The 20756-nt window shown below is 35.8% G+C and overlaps 1 protein-coding gene across 1 annotated transcript; it reads right to left on the bottom strand.

Annotated features, from left to right (window-relative positions):
- Positions 1-812: 812 nt before the first annotated feature.
- Positions 813-19056, bottom strand: LOC129727672 (E3 ubiquitin-protein ligase KCMF1). Its single transcript, XM_055685711.1, has 5 exons — positions 18339-19056; positions 16061-16485; positions 15010-15279; positions 3385-3737; positions 813-2866 (listed from the first exon to the last, which is right to left on the bottom strand). Exons 1-5 carry the CDS (start codon positions 18352-18354, stop codon positions 2350-2352), a joined length of 1581 nt encoding a protein of 526 aa, XP_055541686.1. The 5' UTR covers positions 18355-19056; the 3' UTR covers positions 813-2349.
- Positions 19057-20756: the final 1700 nt, after the last annotated feature.

Raw genomic sequence — 20756 nt, forward strand, 5'->3', positions numbered from 1 at the left:
ATGTTTTGAAACACCTGTCTAGAAACATTTGCACGAAAACCGATTGTCGGCTGCAAACAGACGTCACTACGTTTAAAAAAAGGCCAATATTTGGAAATATATGATCGATTTTCGTATGACAACGTCATTCCGATTCCGAAAATACCCATATTGTCAAGTATATAATTCAATTATTGATTCTCGCAGGTTTCCGGAAACCAGAAGTCGGCAACCCAAGTTTCAAAGTATCGTCAGACACCGAGAACCGGTTCTTAGGAGTCATTTTTGCTCCGAAATTACCAACATTGGGGGGTTTGTGAGCGTTTTCCACAGTTTTGAACGGCTTCCCAGAAACCGGAAGTTGCCATCTTGGATTGAATATGGCATCAAACATCATGTTCCGGTCTCTGGACATCAACTTCCGGTTTCCGAATATGACCAAGAGCCCGAAAATCATCAAATTTCAATGAAAGGTTTCCTTAATGTATGAAAATTCATTACTTTTGGCCCCCTCTTCTTTAAGGGTGACCCCTCCCCCTATCCAATATTTCTATGACCACTTCCTTTGTACAAAGAACACGTATGCTAAGTTTGGTTGAAATCGGTTCAGGCCTTCGAGAGTTATGCTGGAACATACATACATACATACATACAAAACTTCTCTTTTATATAAATATAGATAGAAGAGAAGATAGAAGATAGATAGATAGATAGATAGATAGATAGAAGATAGATAGATTTCAATTTACACTAGTTCACATAGACGCAAACATCTTGCACGATAGAGACTGTTAAATAATGCCCTGGTGATACAAATTAAACGACAAACAGTATGAAACTGCATGTTTATTGTTTATTCATTTTCAACATTGAATTTTTACTTTGTAATTATCGACCATTTTAGTAAAATTTAAATTTCTATACAAGCACTAGGTAAATATACTTTTGTTTGATAATTCTTGTTATAATATTTATGATCCTCATGAGTGAACCGAATAACTAAGAAGAATCCAGCGTCGTCCCGATGTAATTACACTGCATAAATAAATAAAAACAAATGAAGAAAAGATGACAATCGACTCATTAAGGACTACTGCCGACAGAACGCGTTTCTCTATCGCTCGGGTCGACTAATCTTTAGTACGAAAACTTTTTCTTTTGCATCGGTATGCCAAAAAAAAATTTAAGGAACCAATATTTATGCGATAAGCGTAACTATCAGTGGCTTGCGAGAATCAAGGAAACTGATTTGTTACTAAATTATTAGGGCTGACAGCAAATATTTTATGCTTATAACCTACTTCAATTATTTTTTACATTACACTGCGATTCTAGCGCTTCTTGCAAGTATGTAAGTATGAAGGATTGAAAATGATAACGGAAAAAGTAACAAAATTGAAACAGAGTCGTACCACGCATTTGCAGTTACTTGAGAGTTGAATGAATTTTCGCTACGAATTATTTCATTACTTAGTAAATTGATCATTCTGTATATACTTCCGCGTGTTTTATTACTCATACTCTACGAATTACTCACTTTCATTCTACTCATATCTGCATTAAAAATTATCGCTATTTCTTTTTTGCCATGCTGCAGTTTTAGCAATTTGTGTTGCATTATACACGGTAATATGTTTTCGCTCAAAAGTAGGAGGTTGCGTAAGTTCAGAATCTGGTTTTATATCATCGAATTGTATTTCCATCAGAAAGGCTAAAATAACGTGACAAGTTACTCAACCACACGTGTGCCTCAGAACATACATTTTGAGGAAAGTAGCAAAACATGACATATAAAAAAGGCAAACACGCCTTACAATGATCCGTATATAGATCAGCTGCTATTAGGATACCAAGGATTCTGTGTTTATGGTTAAAGCAAAAGAGCTGCTTGAATGATATTATGTTCGCCAAAGTACTATTTGTTGTCGAATAGTTTCCAGTTAGTTACATTTTTCTTCCACATTATTGTACCTATTCTTCGTTACGAGTTCTTTAAAGTTCGTTTACGGCTTGTTCAACATTGACAAATGTATGTTCTACACTGAATAAGTAGAGCTTGGAACGTTCTGGTGACTCTTGTTTTGTTCCTAAATATTATTTATCAATAAATTGTTTCCTGGTTGAATATTTTGTATTTATTTACTGATTCCAATAGTTATAATGCCTTAGATGTTATATATGTTTGCAATTTTATTCTGCATCTATGTTTAATTAAAGTTTTGCCTCCTTTCGCAGTGCTTCTTTTAATTAAATTCTCGCTCCGCATATTACATTGTTCGCCAGTTTAATGAATTGTTCATACAATTGATGATATTGTTCTTGTATATTTTACCTCCTGTTTTTTTTTTAAATAATTTTTGCTATACAACACTACCTAGGATCCGGAACATGTTTCGACGACATCGATGTCGGCGCGGTGGCTGATGAGTTTGCCTGCTTTAGCTCACGTGCTTTGGCAGCGTTGGCTGCCTGTTGCTGTTGACGCGAGCGTCTCTCGATACAGCCGGTACCACCACCTCCCCCACCGCCAGCACCTGGTAATGATTTGGACGAAGATTTTCCCTTACCTGAATGCTGTTGCTGACTTGCACCGCCCCGTGGAAGCACCTGTGGGGTATGCAAACTCTGCAGTTCATCCGCGACACTGCTATCACTTTCCGTCTGCTTCATATTATCACAATTGCCTTCGTCCTTGTTATTGACAGCACCATCCTGCTCCTCTGGATCGTTAGTTGACCTTTTCGAATTTTTATTAACACTAGTGTTGTTACCTCCAACGCTTAAGTTCACTGAATTCATTTCGTCGGTTACATCGTCATCCGTATTTTTACGAAATGACTGTATGTTCGCAATGGTCGATAACATTAAAGCTTGGACAAACTGTGATCTGAAAAACGAAAGTGAATCACTAGATTTAGTAACAGAACTTTCCTTTTTTTCGAAACAGCACACTTAGTGTACAAGGCCAAATATCATAATACCGAATATAATATTCAAAACCAAAAACTTATTTAATTGAACTAATAAAAAAAATAAATACCTAAATAAAATAATTGACTTTTTGAGGTTGACGAAACACTTTTGGCTCTAATTAAATACGTAGAATTGTGGGTTTGCGTTACTTGTTTTACATATGGGGGCAGCCTATGTATTAACAAACAGAAGGTCGAGTTCTGAACAGGAATGTAGTACCAAGGCTTTGCTGTTTTGTTGTTATATTGGGATGGCAGAGGAGGGTGGGTCTAGATTTTTTAGGCAACGTCATTTACGGCGCTCAAGTGTGTATAACAAATACGAGGCCAATGCATCAAACTTTAAAGCTTTTCTAGCTTAGATTCGAATAATAGAGCACCATGCACTAAATAAAAAAAATACAAGCGTCATGTACAAAAAAGAATATCCTACCTGTCGGCTCTATCACGCTCCAGTTGTGCGAGTTCAACATCGTCCAAGCTTGGTACCATAAAGCGTGCCATCAAAAATTGAGACTGCTGCTGAGATGCTGCCGCAGCTGCAGCTGCAACCGATACATTGCCAAGGATGTTGCATGCTCCAATACCGGACGATACCATTGGCAGTGAAGACGACGAAGCTATCGGTGCCTCTCGGGAACCGGCATTGAGTGTGATAATCGAACTGGACTGCTGTGATGTACTGACATTTCCTGTAGTATTACTACCACCGGTAGCATTCGCCGTTGAACTCACTACTGGCTGCTGTTGACGTCGGGGTAATCGTTCCAGCTGCTGGCGTGCGGCCTTGAAATATTACATAAAAACAAATTATTTTGAAAATTTTTTATACCCATATCTAATGCTTTCAGTGTAAGACCTTTTCAAACATAGGAAACAATGTATTTTTGTAACACTGGTGTACTAAATGAGTTTTTGCAATAGATAGTAGTACATATTCGTAATGTTATGGAATGCCACGACTATCGAAGACATATTGATCAAAAATAGTCCTCTGTAACAAGAGCATTGAATTGATTCGTAACAACAGTTTGTTTAGATTACCTAACAACCAAACAATGTACATGCAGTCACACCAGATTACTTTGAAATTTGCATGGTCACAATGGGTATATTGAAATTGAGTATACGATTAAAAGAAAGCTACATGTTCGAAATATATGTATGCAAATGTTTTTATTGCAGTATTTACATAGACCATTGCAATAGCATTACTAACACTTTTTTTTCAAATCTGAAAGCCATCTTGCTTATCTGTGTAAACTTTTGTTGGTTCCAATATGTATTTTTTTCTTTTTTTTTGTAATTTTACAATAACGTTTTTAACTTATGACAGAGCCAAATTTTTTATATGTTAACTCTTTATCAGGCCGTATAAACTAAAAAACAATAAAAAAATATTGAATCAATTGAAATAAATTGGTGACGATATAATTGCCACTGCCCGTTAACCCCAAATACGATGGCGGTAATTGTTTTTGCCGCTGCATTGTAAACTTGTTTCATTTTATTTATAAAAATAAGGAACATCATAGCAATTGAAAAGTAACAGCAAGACTTCATTTATTTCGCATGGGCGAAATTCATTTTTTGTGTGTCATATTTCAACGAAAAAATTTCATACTCTAAAATCGAAAATCTGGTGAAAAACTTATAACCTTCAGTACAACTTCATTTGGGATATCAACTGCCTTGGAGCATTTGCCGGTTAATGTTTTGACCGATATCTGGAAACTAACGAACACTTATTCTAAGGAAAGTATTGAGTTGAGTTCGACCTTATCCAATGAGAAATAATTTACTGAGTTTCTCAAACTGCAATATGATTCAAAATAAGAGGAATTAAATAAAAGACAATAAATTTCAAATACGTAAATTACAGGTTCTCACTAACTCCTTTCCCGTTAATCACGTCTTTAAGACAGAGTGAAATGGAATTCGTGTCATACTTATAGCGAATTACTTTATTCCACTGTGTACGGGCAAAGCTGCCGAGGAATAATAAAACGCCATTTAAGACGCAAGTAAGAAAGAGATGCCAGATAATTGTTTACGAACTTAAGCCTGTAGTACACCCTTTGTCTAATGGTCAAATATTTGACCTTCTGACATAATGGTCAAATTTATTTGACATCATGGTTGTTGTTTGCCCGTGTTTGCCCCATGTTAAAATTGGAGAGTGACAAATAATTATCTTTGACCAAATTTTTATCTGTCAAAAAGTGACAAATATTTGACGCTCGGCCAAAGAGTGTACTACAGGCTTTAGCACGTGCGGTGGTGGGTTGAAGCTGACAAATTTTACAGTGCGCTTCGGGCAGCATGGCAGGTCAAAACTGGGTCAAAATCGAGCGAATAAAGAAGGGTTTTGACAGCAGTTAGTGCGCTTCCAAGTCAAAACGAGGTGAGCTGGTGGAATAAAGAAATTCGCTATTATAATTCATCATAGACAAGTTCTCACGGTAATCCAAAATTGGATTTTAGAAAAAAAAAATGTAGGCATGCTTGTTTTTTTCCTTTCTAGGCGTATGTCGATTGCGCACTTTTATAAACTAAATAAAAATTTGTGGAATGTCCACGGTCCTTACAAAAAAAAAAAAAAAAAGAATTTATATGGGCATTTGTCCACGGGGGGGTAATAATCGTTAAAAATCTGTCCACGTGGTATGTGGATGGCTCCTAAAGTATTTCTTATGACGTATTATTACGTGCAATTTTCTTCAGTACCTTAACCCTCTCTTTACCATGGTTACTCTAGAGCACCATAGGTTTAGATGCGATAAGTCTTTCGAAATATTTACCAATGCTACTTAAAATGCATGGATATATTCTTGAGCAATATACTGATTGTTCAAGAATATATATATGCATTTTGAGTAGGACTGGTAAATATTTCTGAAGATTTTTTGCATCCAAACCTATGGTGCGCTAGAGTAACCATGGTAAAGAGAGGGTTAAGTATATTTGGGTAAGTAAGTCTTATAATGCTATAGAAACAAGCAAATTTGAAGAAGATGTATTAGCTTCTTTCATCGAGACATTAGGGAACAACAAAGTTGCGACATTAAGACAAACCGCAAACTCGGCAGTACTGCTTAAGGGTGTGTGCGAAATCTCGAGTTTCTTGAAATTAAACGAAATTTATCGAAATTGAGCACACATTTTTTTTTAATAAATAGCAACAACTTATAATTTCTGATACAACTTTTCTGCCCTCATGAACTCCAATTTAGGTCCAAAGTTGCTTCAAGGTTTTAAGCCTTATAAAATTTTAAAAAAATCCAGAGTTTACTATATTTTTCTTAATTTCCGGAATTTTCCTCAACATTCGTCACTCAAGTAAACTCTAAATATCTCTAAACCTCCTTTTTAAATATGATTCCACGAAAAAATAACTTGAAATTCATAATTTTTAGTTATTTGATGAAGAATTTCGAGAAAAATTTCGTTAAGTTTCGGAAACCTTGAAATTTCGCACAGCGTTAGTATTGATACTACTCGATAACTTGAAAATTTGAAAAATAATCAGGTGGTCTAACAGACTTTTTCAACATTGCAAATCCATAGGGCCTACTTTTACCGCAATGATATCTCCTTGAATTTAGAAAAATTTCACCGTGTCAGCAATTGTTAATTTTCTGTTGTCTTAACTGGCATTTGGCTTTCATGATCATGACTGCTTCTGAGAAAAGTTTTTTAATGACGATAATGACTTATTCACAAAAAAGTTCTAAAGAAATTGCAACTTTAATTTATACTTTTCTGCAACATACATTTTAGTGAGGATTTCAGGAAAACTTAAAGAGAGTATCTTTGGCTAGTTTCAAAAAAAAGACAATATTAATCAAGATATTGTTCAAGATCGCCTTCGAAAGTGCAGTACGAATAGCAAACGTGCAAAGAAACGGTACGATCATCACGAAATCTCACATACCGTAAAACGGGGCGAATAGAAACAGTGGGGCGAATAGAAACAAAACTTCCGAACTAGAAAAATGCGATTTTAAGTCTTCGATTACATTTAAAAACCATGCAAAAAATATTTTCTTAGATAGTTCAATAGTAAACAAGTCCTGCAAACCCATTTTTGGGTTAGCAGCACTACTGTCGGTTTGCTTAAAAAAATGCAAAATGGGGGTTCAAATTCTGAACGTTTCCGAGTACCAAAAAACTTTGTCTGTGGAAGCCATTCTGCTTCACTTAGAACTTGTTCGTGTGATATACTGGGTCGGTAGTTAAGCATTACAAGTTTTTACGCTGAATTAAGGAATTGCCGTAAGGTATTCATCACCACGTTACCTATGTTTCATGGAAAACTCGCGGTTCTCAGAATAACGGGGCGAATAGAAACAACGCCGTAGCGGCTATTTTTTGTACCAAAACATGTAGATTTGAGAAATGCTATAATGTTTTATAAGTAAAATGATGTGGAACATGTATTGTGCATTTTCAGCCCATGGTCAGGACTTACCAACAAAAAAGTCCAAAAACGTAAAAAAACTGTTTTTTTGTCAAGCGGTTACGAAATATAGAATCAACTACTCGGATAAATCGGATGTTACCTTTAGACTTTAATCCAGTAGACAACCACGCTAGTTTCAAAAAACGTGATGAAAGTCTGATTTATCTGCTGCATGATGCTCGACATGGACTGACCCGAGAGATATGAATCAAGGTTTCAGTTCCACCAAGACAAAATGTTCCCGGATGTCGTGTCCTAGATGGAACACCGGAAGATGCCAGATCAGTGGAAATGCTTGACTAGGGTGGTCGGTATTACCGACTTTTCGAAAAACCGGTATTTCGGTATTCATAAAAATAAAAACCGGTAAAACCGGTAAAAAACCGGTATTTTCATTTTTTTCGGATTAATGCAAACCAGGAGCGACTCGTGTTCTTTTAACCTACTTGTTCAACTACAAAAGTCTGAATATCATAGTTTGGGGAAGTGATGACAATCATGTCCGCAAAAAACGCAAGTTATTCTCACTGTACTATTTAAAATAAAACTAAAAAATTTACATTAATTTTGATTTTGAATTTATTTTTTGCTCAGCGTCTCAGGTTGCATCTATGGACGTGTCACTGCATAACTATGGTTTTGCATTTATGAGTACCTATGCTTAATTACGATCCAGCTTTTTTTGTAAGATTTAGACCATTGCACATAGGAGTACGTAGAACAAAAACTTGGCCAAATTTTTTTAATGAGTTTTCAGATAGCAAATCTAGAGAAACATTTCAAAAGGTCTATCTGCTTTGATCGATTTTTTGATCGGTCACTTTCATTCAATCACCGCAACTTATTAAACATCTTTTTTGACACGTTATTTGCACAAGTTGATAGCGGAGGGATTACTCTAACATCTGAACAAAAAACACGCTTGGGAGAGTTACTTAAGCTAAACATTTCCAAAATGAAAAGACGTTTCGGAAAAACGATAAAAGCAGATAGGACCTCTAGAAATGTTTATCATTTACATTGTTTATCATTTACATTTCTAATGAGTTTTAAAGTGGTTTTATCTCTATTAAAATTTATATTTAGACATAAAAACTTATTTTTAACAAGTTTTCGTCAAGTTAGATCACCATCACTCTGAAATTCGAAAAAAGTACAAATATAGTAAGAGCTTGTTCTGGTGAATACTTTTTTGCCAATAATTGATTCTGCTACTTTTAAAGCGTTTTTTAAATCACTCGCTTCAAAAGGATATGAATATTTTGGAAACCACAGTGCTTCCAGTAGATAATTGAGTCATGTTAACTGCGTAACTCAACTCATCCAATGGTACATTTTCTCTTAGCATTTGCGTTTTGCGTCTCTTGCTTCGATCACTGCAATCAATCCTTTCCTTGGCCGACATGAATGTGAAGCTTCCGACCAACTTTACAATTTCATGATTAACCCTTAAATGCTTTAAAACAACACTACTAAAAACGTTTTAAAATATACGTATTTTAGTATTTTTTAGAAATATAATTCATTAGACCAGCTCTCTTGACTCTAACGAAAAAAACTCAACAGCTGGAAGTACTGTATTTGAATGTTTTGTTTTTATTTTTGCTGTCAAAATCTCGTAAACGAAAAAAAAAACATGGCGAGATTCCCGACTGGTGCTGTCTTTGTAAATAAATTTTAAAATAAGGTTAGTGGTTAGTGGAAATGTCTGAATTATCAGTAATTATACTAACAAAAGGTCAATTTTAAAGTTACTGTTAACAAAAGTAATTGTTTCGACTTAATTCTGCGATAAAGTCACAGTGTTGTTTGAAAACAACATGGTAATATTTGCACATTAAAAAGTAAATCTTTCAATTTTTTTATGCATATTGGTTAATTTTAGAGCAGTTAACCTCTTAAACAAAGATTTTATGTTTTCAGATGATTTTTTAACGTCGTGCGCATTTAAGGGTTAAGCTATACCAATTTTGTCATATTTCGAAACTGTCGATTTTATTTGAACTAGAGCGACTCCGTTGACGCTCAAGAATCACTTAAAAGTTATAATAACATGAGTAGAAGTTTATATTTTTCGTAGAACATTTTGTGACTTATTCATAGGCTCTAACATATACCAAGGTTATGATAGTTACTGTCGTTTGTAAACAATTCAGAAAATTTCAGGATGGGCTGCATACAATGTAGTAAGTATCAGAGAATGCAAAAAGGATCAATAGCACGAGGAACACTTAAATTATTTTTTTCGTATTTTGGTCAGCTTTTTGACTGTAATACTCCTATGTGCACTGCGACCATTGTTTTGATCTCTTGTGGTATACGATCCAGATACATTTAACAGTGTTTGGAAAATTTCAATGAATGAATCGTGTGATATGATAACGAAGAACATAATTTCGAAACTCATAGGAACAAAAAAAAACATGCAGATTTTTATTTCAATTTTCTTTCACATCGCCAAACATAGTTTTAAGTTAGTGAATAACTTCAAAATTCTTAGAAAAACTGAAACTGTTGAGAAGAGTAAATGAATGAAGAAGAAAATAAAATGATGATCAGACAAGAATCCAAAGGAACCGAAGGTAAATTCTCTATTCGGATCTGTCGGTTTGAACAGTTCGTCCAAATTCAGTTGAACCAAGAGAACACATTTTTCTCAGCTAGAAATATGGTTAATAAAATCCACTGCAGTATGGGCGACGAAGCTTTGACTATGCTATAGCTATTTAAATGTAATTTTTCAAGGGACAGTTATTTTTAGGATGAAATTCTTCATTGATTGATTATTTCATCCTGTAAACACTTTGTATCAGGAGCAACTTGTCCATAACTTGGTTCAACCTGTGCAATGCACACGGAGATGCCAAACAAAAAATAAATTCTTAATCCAAATTTATATTTTTATCTCATTTTTTTTAGTTTTACCTTGAAATAGCACAAAACGAATAATGACTTGTGTTTTTTCGCGACCATGATTGTGATTGCTGCCTCAAACTATGATTTTCAGAATTTGTAGTTGACTAGTAGGTTCGAAACTCACTAGTTGCCCCTGTAAGTATGAGTGTGTATAGAGATTAGCTGTTTTACTTAGTAAATAAATTTATGTTCAATGTTGCTTTTGTGTAAATGTAATTATTATATACACCGTCATATGATTTTTAACGCTTACCTAAGTTGGTAGCATTCATTAGCCCTACAATGATTTATGAAAATTGTGACAAGTTTTTTTTTTTCAATTTCAAGAAAAATACCGAAAATACCGGTTTTTTCGCCTCTCCAATACCGGTATTTCGGTATTGAAAAAACTATCGGTTTTACCGGTTTTTGTTTTACCGGTAAACCACTCTATGTTTGACCCAACGCGAGTCCTTCTGTTCCTAATAAGGACTCTAATAGAACATATTCATTCATAAGATAACAAACATGAAGTAATAAACCGAACATTTCCACTATTTTGATATTTTATATCGTTTTCTTGCCTCTCATATCAATAAATATGATGCAATTGTTCTGTTTTCTTCAAATTAAAACTAGAATTTTCTATCAGAACAAGGAAACCGTATTTTATTGGCGAGTGTTTCTATTCGCCCCATTGCGGGGTGAATAGAAACATGCAACATTTTTTTCAATAAAACAATGAATTACTTATTTTATCAAAATGACCGTTACACCTTTAATGGGTTAGTAACGAAAGGCTGAAACCCGAAAGGCTGAAACTCGAAAGGCTGAAAAGTATGTTTCATCACGAAAGGCTGAATGCACAAAAGGCTGAAACCACAAAAGGCTGCATGAACGAAAGGCTGAAACATGAAAGGCTGAAACATGAAAGGCTGAAACTTTTGTAACTTGAATCATAATCGTTGAAAAGCTCGGACACATGGATAACAAACCTTTATTAAGTGACAGAGTTCAATGTTTGAGTATTAATTGGTTTGTGCAATGGAAAATTAATTTCCGGCAACATTTGAATCTATACACACTTGACTCTTGTACACGTTTTCTAAATGATTCAGGGCGAGACGGCCGAAGGCCGCGAGTGTGCGCCGGCGACCCCCCGCAGAAATCACCTCTGTATAGGTTTGTTCGTTTTCCTAGGTCTACTGACTCGTAGGGGTGATCCTCTAGTTTAGTCCGAACGAGTGATAGCGAGTAAGGACAGCATACATCTCGGACAATCGAGTCGGCCGTAGGCCGCGAGTGTTCTTTTAGAAATGAACTTTGGAATTTCAGCCTTATGATTTTCAGCTTTTCGTGATTCAGCCTTTCGTGTTTTCAGCCTTATGAATTTTTTAGCCTTTCGTGATTTCAGCCTTTCGAATTTCAGCCTTTCGTGTTTCAGCCTTTTGTGTTTCAGCCTTTCGTAGTAGACCCCCTTTAATAAAGGGAGGCAAGACCCATGTTTTAAAACTTTTATATTCATTCTATACATTATAGTATTTTTTGTACACTGCAAGATATATCGCAGACTGTTTCTATTCGCCCCGTTCTACGGTACTCCTTGGATTTGCGGACGACATTGATATCATTGGTATCTACCGTAGGACCGTGGAGGGGGCCTTCAAGCCTTTTAAAATTGAAGCGGCGAGGTTGCGACTCTGCCAAACAAAGTACACGATAGCTTGCAGGGAGCGGTGAGTTCCGGTGGTGTTGGTGCTGAATTGGGGATTGGTGGGGAACGATTTGAAGTGGTTGATACGCTTATCACATGTGACAGCGATATGAGTCGCGAAGTGAAACGACGAGCTGCTGCTGCGAGCAGGGTCTTTTACGCTTCAACACACTAAGTAAGCAGCTGAGGTCTCGTAGTTTGCAAACTTGCACAATTCATAGCCCATAAAGTTCTGCGATCGATACTTGGCGATAAATCGGAAGATAGAGTGTGGCGTAGCCGCATGAATAACGAATTGCACCAGGTATATAAACATGCTGATATAGTAAATGTAATACAGCGTAGCATAACATACTCGCTCGTTTAGTGTAAACAATCCTTAAAGCAAATTTTCGAACAACCAACACCAAGGTAGAAATGATAAAATTTACATCGAAAAATGCTTGATCCAGTTTCCAGTGTAGCGACGTACATGAAAAAATAACTGAATTAAGAAAAATGAATAGAAAACAAAAAAAAAGAAGTGACTATTACCTAGTAATAACAATACATCTAGAAACAGGACATAAGTTTAATTTTGACAAGACTAAAATTATAGAAAAGGTATCTAAGCACAATACAAGGCTAATAGCTGAAACATTTCACATTAAAGTTAGAGGAGATGAAAACGTTGTGAACAAACAAAAAGACTATAGTTTTCAAAGCTGCATACAACCCTATAATTTGTAAACTAAAAATAGGAAAAGGAAGAAAATTAGATGAATGAAAACAGAATAGCAGTTGTGGTGTGTACAGTAAGTTGTAAAGTTTGTATGTTTGAATTTTGTGATTTTGTTCTGAATGTATATTTAATATAGTTAATTTTAGAGTCCGCTGATGATGAGTGAAAGCCAGTAGTAACTCGAAACGTACGGACAAACTGGCAAATGTAGTTTGATTTATTCACTCCGCCGAAAACTGTCGATCACAAGAAGCAATCAAAAAGATGCGGCGATTACCACGATAAAACACTAATAACAATACAATACAATAACGAAATAAGCGTTAATGGTAGGCTGACCAGACCGTTTTGGACGGGACAGTGATTTTTTTTTTAAAACATCTGCAAACATCCCATGTATTTCCGAAATGGAAAATAAGTTTCAATGCATCCAGGATTTTATTGGGTACATTTTGTGCATTTCTGGTAGTACCGCGCCACTGGAAAGGACATTCTTTATCTTTATTATTGTAAACAGTTCCTTTGATATGTTTGGTATTGTTCCAATTTGAAATGAATAATAATCATCTGTAATCATGTAATTACCGTAACATACGTATAAAGCACGCCAAATATTAGGCACAGGAAAACTCCTTCAAGAACGATAGTCCATAGCGTAGAAACTATCGAGTCTGTCGTGAACATTTAACAGATAAAACTAGGGTTGCAGTACGCTTCCGTAGTAGATGTAAATTTACAGTATACACTACATAAATAAATGCGCAAAGGTATTTGTAAAATTCGTGCTGTTAAAACTAATCGCAAATCACTGCACGTGTAGCATTCAATCTGTGCTGCATTCTTTTTTGACGATTTACTTTGACGACACAATTATCAAGATCTTTTGTTTACTTGCTGCAGGGCACGTATTTCATTGTCACTTCTTCTACACCTAGCAAGAGCAGTTCCGATGATTGGTGACGTTGGTGATGACGGATTCGATGTAAAAGATTCAAAACGACTTCTTCGGATCCTTATAACTGGTTTCATAGAATCGATCGGATCCCAAAAGGAACAAGAATTTGTAAGTAGTTATTGTTGACAATATATCCTTTAGATTTTTTTTAGAGCCAGGTTCCGAGTTTTCTACAAATGATTGGATATTCACACGCGTATATGACTTGAAGATTTTAAAAGAAACAAACGATGGGCATTTCTTGTTGTTCGGTAAGACTGTTTGCGTGTTAAGATTGTTTGATATTGCTCCGTCTAGCATCGCCGTAACAACACTACTGGTAATTTGCTTTCATTTGGCAAGCGATCACAGAATAGTCTGCCAAATAGATAATGATTTTTCTCGCTCGCGCTTGCTCAACCTACGTTGAGAGCTTGGTGTTGAACGAATGACACACGAAATACGCGGTTGGATAATTTTAGTTTGTGATTTTTAAAATTAAATTTCGGCTGACTTTGGTTATTTTGGTGACAAAAAAAATCTTCAACGTCAGCTTCGGACAGTCGTGCTCAATCGGCATCGAGCACTCACTCAGCGCACGGCTACTGCGATGTTTCGCTGCAGGTGCTTGTAATGTTTACACTGTTCGTGAATATGCTGGCCAAAAAAGAGATGCTTTACGTTCGGTGATTAGTTCGATGTAGTGAAATAGTGTTTTTTAAATTCATCCAATGAAATAATAATGTTCTAGTGAGACATAATGCGTAGAAACATACCTACCAAGCAATGCTCAAAAACAACGTTTCTAAAAAAACAGATTCCGTAGTCTTTTGGCAAATAACCTCCACATGACCTGGAGCCTGTTGGTAAATGAGTGTATGTTTCGGTTGCAATAGATTGTTGGAGAAACGTATTTTTACCCAATTAATCAATATCAATAAAATAAATTTAATTATATTAAATTTACTTAAACGATCATGGTTGGGTGTTTTATAATATCATATTAAAGTTCCAATAAACAGAATAGTGATATAAATACTTTGTGATAACAAATCTGTTTGGAATCTTCCATGAAAATAGTAAAATGCGCAATACCTTAATTACCCTACAGATTAATTACGTACTTTAGAGCAGGTGTCTTTTGTTGTGTTTTAAAACATGAGTCCAAAATGAAAATTTATACTTAAGGTACAAATTTAATTATATCTTGAAAGTAACAATTTTGAATGAGCTTATAGGTATGTTTGGAATATATAACCAATTTACTTCGAAAACTATAAATTTGTAACCAATGTTAGACAAAATTTTGCAAATATTGTGAGTGGTCCTTACCGAAACTTGTTGCCTTTCCAGCTGGATCTGCATTTGCAGTTGCTGTAATTGGGATGGCTGAGGTGCACCGCCACGTCGTACGCTGGACAGCTGCTGCAGCAACTCTGCGATTGGATCCACCGATTCCCGACCGGAAGGCGACAGTGTTGAAAGTCCTCCACCAGACGAACTGAAGTGCATGTTGGACCGCCTCGAGCGGGGACCACCGAGTGCACGCCCCGAGTGTGGCATCCTCCGTACACCACCATGTCGGATTGCGGACGGTTCATCGTATATCATTGATTAAGGATCATAGTTGTAGAGATGCATATTTTCAGACATTTATAGAATTAGGCAAGCAGTTTGGAAAATATCTTATTTTTAACATTTTATGGAAATTTTTGGAATATATCGCTGAAAATTTTCGTTTGCGAAACGTTTAGAATTGACGCAAAACGATACGTTGCTTCTCGGAAAAATTATTGAAGTGGCAAGAAGTGCCTACCCTTTTTCTGTCCCTTGTAGCATGCAAGTGAGACAGAGTGTTGTTTGAAAACACCAACATAAATACAAAATATGCCAAATGCCATACCAATAATGACAGCTGAGTACCATTTCATTTATCTGTTTGATTTTCAGTTGCAAAATCGGCGTTAGCCTCACCGAAAAAACGAATTTGACCTCAGAAGTCACTTTTTGCGCGGGGAATTTGTGTATGGCATTTGGAATTTTTATATTGAAAATTCAATCGCAACTGTTTACAAACCAATAAAAAAAATCAAAACGTACCGCGTAAAAACCAACTTTACTGCGAAAAACAAGCTTGAAACAAAAACACTGTAATTTCGAAATCTGCGACCTGCGATAAGTTTGAAATCTGTGTAAAACCGCGAAAATTCCGAAAAACACGTCAATGGTTAAAACCACGTAAAAAGCGACCTCCTGATATGTATTTATTATTCGCAGAGTAGGTATACTCAATTCTAGTTAACCGTCAGGTTAAATTCAGAACCTAATAAACATAACTAGAATATAAAAGTTTTCTGTAAAAATTATTTTTTGAAAAGGATATCAGAAACGATATTAAATCCCGTGATCCACTTCGGTGCTCGAGGCTCAAATGACCAGCAAAATCGTCCGTCACCAAATTGGGATCGCCTCCAGGTAGAGCAGCGCACACTGGACAAACGACTTCCAGGCCAGTGTCTGTGTGCTCGGAACTGACATGCTCAAGTAGAGCTGAATCACTAAGTCCCATACGTTTACAGTAGGGACAGGTAAACGATTGCGGCTGATCTGGTGTTAACACTTCACCACCATAATATAGCTCAAAATCTGATCTAGTCAAAATACACTGCATTGGATGGTCCGCCGAATGTCGCGTACTGGTTACTCCCTCTTCATAACAGTTAGCGCATAGATCGTAGTCGTAGCAAATCAAACATTTGTAGCGACGGCCGCGGAAGTTACTCTTTAAACACGAATCACAGCTAACACCTACAATTGGAGAAAATAAAATAGATTTGTTATTTGGATAATATGCAAAAATTTATTATTTGGATAATTTGCAAAACTGAAAATAGCAACGCAGTAAATGCGTTTGAGAATTTGTAAATCTAAACTAATTTTGTGACAAAATGTTGCAAAAATTTTGAAAAAAAAAAATAACCAAAGAATTATTTTGTCGATAACATTATGTATATTTTATATTTTATTGACTATAATGAAAAAAATTAGTGATTTATTTTGTACTTTAAATGAGGCTTTTCAAGATAGATCAAAATGGAAATTTTTCAAATAGATTGATACTTGTTTCTATAACAAGCCGGATATACCCCTGTACGCTCCACAGGTAATAAAAGAAGAAATATCTGATGATTTTAAAACTTGCTTTTTCACGTTGTTGATCATTCTCGATAGATGATATTTTTATACATTACGTGACTTGTATTTTGTGAAATCGTAATGGCTATTAGGAAAATTACGATGTATTTATCAGTAAAATACGATGTTATAATGTACAGAATTCAGTAATTGAGTTTACTTTGTCTTAATATAACAATCATACACAATATGGGATAAGGCAATACTAATTCCTTAGTTTATAAGCACTTTTCTTTCTTTTCTCAAAGAAACAAGGAGAAAAGATTAAAACCTAGGTTAGTTGCGTGCAGTGAAACGGAATACTATAAAACACAAGCACATAACACGAAAATCAGCCGCATACACTGAACAGGGTTCGGAGAGCACTCAATGATAATCTGGTTTGGCGTATCAACATTGTGCAGGTCATGCGTTGCATTCACAACAAACTAATTGTAAACTCACTAGGTGTGATCATATATGGTCAACGGCCGTCATGCCCGAATAAATCCACATATAATTTAAATTTTAAACTGCCCAGAAAATGACAGATCATTGCCAATTCTTATGCTATTTGCGTGTTAATTGACTTTGCTAAGATCCAAACATTCCTCAGTCACGCTCTATACAAATAACAATTTATTTTAAAAAATAATGAGATCGTACAATTGACTGTTGGCCTTAGTTCCAGGTTTTGTTACGAAGGCCTCGACTTCGAGGTATAATTTTGGTATAACAAACAAACCATCGTATGCTCCAATCCCGGCTTTGAAGAGATAATTGTGGCATTAGGATCAGAGCGACTTGTCTTGCACTTGTGTCCTGTACAGAACGTGTTAGTTGGCCGCAGTCAGTTTATAATAAACAGAATGTCATGTTCCGACAGCGGTATGTAGGCTCTGTTGTTAATTGCTAGTTGCTGACGAATAATTTGTTCCTTTTTTTAAGAAAACTAAAATGTTTTGCTTTAATCATCAAACCGCATTATTTTTAACGAACCAAAACAATATCGCTTGCCCATAGTTTTGTAGTCTCGTCTGTAACAACGCTTTAACCAACTCATGGGAAATTAGTTTAGTTTTGATTTCAATTTTGCATATTCTGTATGTCGTTAATGGAAATCATAACGATACGCAGAAAGGTCAATGCAAGTTTCAAACGGAAACAATCTTTAACACAAAAACGAGGTAATTAAACACGGCTCCGCTATCCTGCTATCCCACTATTAGCATCTTCATAACATATTTAACATTTCTGACATTTTTTTTTGGAATGGCATATTTTTAATTTTAATAATATGCATATTCATTACATCCTTATACGGAAGAAAAACAACGTAAGAAATAATGAAACGCATGTGTTTGTAAGTCCCGATTGTAAAAAAGGCATTGGTCTCAATTTTTTTTTGCTATGGAAAATGGAAACGGGATAGACGTTTACTTATGAAAAGGGTAAAAGGACAAAATAAAAAAAAACTCTTTCTTTACCTTCATGGCGACTCATTATTTTTCACTTCGAGGCCACGGGTACAAACACACTGATGTTGACGGTTGTACTATACGTACACACACACCGACAGTATGCTCTGGCCGTATTCGAAATTCTGACGGGGACACTGCACTGTTTCTTCTTCTCGTCTCCCGTAAGCGGATCTTATTATTATTCCCTGTCTTCACGGACGGGTGACACCAAAAAGCTACTTCCTATGTTTTACCGCTTCCGATTCTGAATGTGCCTTTGGCTACAGCAGTTTTCAAGAAATTTTACTGGTGCAACACCACAGTTATTTAACCGATTTTGAACAAGAAACTATTCGCGACGGATTTTTTCCTCGATGCGTTTTCCGACAAATCGAAGAAAACGGAAAACGAACAGCGATGAGTGAGAAAAGAATCACGACCTCTCTCACAAATATAAAGCGCACTTGCGACCACGACGACGATGGCAATCACATAATCGCGTTTGCAAATTTTTCCCTTTTATTCCGTTTAAAGATGACGAATCGAAACAGTTTTGTTCGTCGCAATTTTGTGTATTCGACACCGATAGTCGTATCGCCAAACTGTTGAGTCTTGTTAATTGCAAAGATTGAAACGCAATTGGTCACAAAACTAGCAAACTAAACACAAAATTAAAAAACTTTTGCGACCACAAGACATTCCACTAATCCGTCCGCGATGGTGTATTCTCTATTCAGAGCGGGAAATCATCGCATACATCGCAAGAAAAAATGGTGGAATACACACACATGCGCATGGAAAGAAAGAAAATTTTGACGTTTATTTACAACTGCAGTAGCGGATTGGATGTCAGGGTTGCTTTCATTCTACATTTTCGAATAAAAGTAATAAACTTTATATATTGCGCACTTTGATCCAAAATGGACTGCACAATTTGAAAGTGCAACATCAAAAATTGTGCATCAAAGTGCTCTTTGAAATCCACCATATATTTTGACAGAAATATTCGTTAATTTTGTTTATATTTCTACTTGATTGATATAGTTTTCGGCGATGGAAAAATGGCCAAAGCTATCAAAATTAAAACCTGCCCCTGTGGCAATGCAAACTACTGAACTATGATTCCAGAAAAAATCACTCAGTTATTGGCTGTCACTGTGGTTACTTTCCGGGAGGAGTTTTTTATCGATTGATGCTCGCAAGCTGTCATACCTTGTTTAGACTACGTCGCATATCACCTGATATCACCAGAAAAGGGTGAGATGATATGGTTTGATATTTACTTTTGTAAAAAAAAATAGGTGAAAGCAAAAACAAGGCAACAAGAGTAATGCAATTGGGTTGTTTTAGCTATATCAAGTGTTTATATCATCTGAAAGAGCTGCATTTTCTAAGCAAAACGTGAATTTCGAAAATTTTCTATTAAACAGAAGGTCGAGCTCCGTATCGGGATGTAGTACCAAGGCTTTGCTTTTTATGTAAAGAGCATTAGGGATAAGCGTGCGATTTATTTTCAGTGTACAACCCGAATTGCGAAACCTGTACACTGAAAAAACTGGGCACGCTCCATCCAAATGTTTCGTCAATTGGATATGAAAATGACTCTGCATTGTTATTTGTAGAATTTCTTTCATCGAATTCAATCATTTTTCATGTTCGTTTCATGTTGTCGCACACATCAACTTACATCCATGAGCGGCACTCCACTTTCGTATGATTCCAACATCCCTTTCAGGTTAATTGCACTTGAATCTGCCCCACTGTTTCATCACAGTGATTATCATGTGCGAAACACTTTCAGTTGATTTGTTTTGTTTTTATATGTCAAATGATGTGCCGTTTGGGCTGAAATAAACAAGCTACTCAAAAAACCCTTAACTTTTGAGTTTCATGAAGATTGAACGTGTGATTCAGAAGTTATTCAAAGAAACGTGTTCTGGATAGTGTTTAATCTCATACATGTTTCTCAGAGATGGCTGAACCGATTTCCACAAAATCAGTGTCATTTGAAAGGTCTAATTACCCCATAAGACCCTATTGATTTTTTTTTTGCAATCGGACTATTACTTTGCCTGTTATGTTTAAAAATGTGAAATCCAGCTTTGAAAAGAAACATATTCCGAAGACTACTTAAACTCACTCACTTTTCTCAGAGATGGCTGAACCGATTTCCACGAAATTAGTGTCAAATGAAAGGTCTAGCTGCCTCATAACACCCTATTGAGTTTCAATGTAATCGGTCTGTTACTTTGTCTGTAATGTACCGAATTGTGAAAATCACGAAACTTCATTATCTCAGAAAGTACACAACCGCTTTGAACAATATTGGTATCAAATGAACGGGCTAGTTAAAGGTTAATTGATGAATTTCATAGTGATTAAACACGTGGTTCAAAAATTGTGAAAAGAAACATGTTCCGGTGACTTTTCAAATTCACTCGTTTT

This window comes from Wyeomyia smithii, chromosome 3 (genome assembly GCF_029784165.1).
Source record: "Wyeomyia smithii strain HCP4-BCI-WySm-NY-G18 chromosome 3, ASM2978416v1, whole genome shotgun sequence".
NCBI classification, from domain to species: Eukaryota; Metazoa; Arthropoda; class Insecta; order Diptera; family Culicidae; genus Wyeomyia; species Wyeomyia smithii.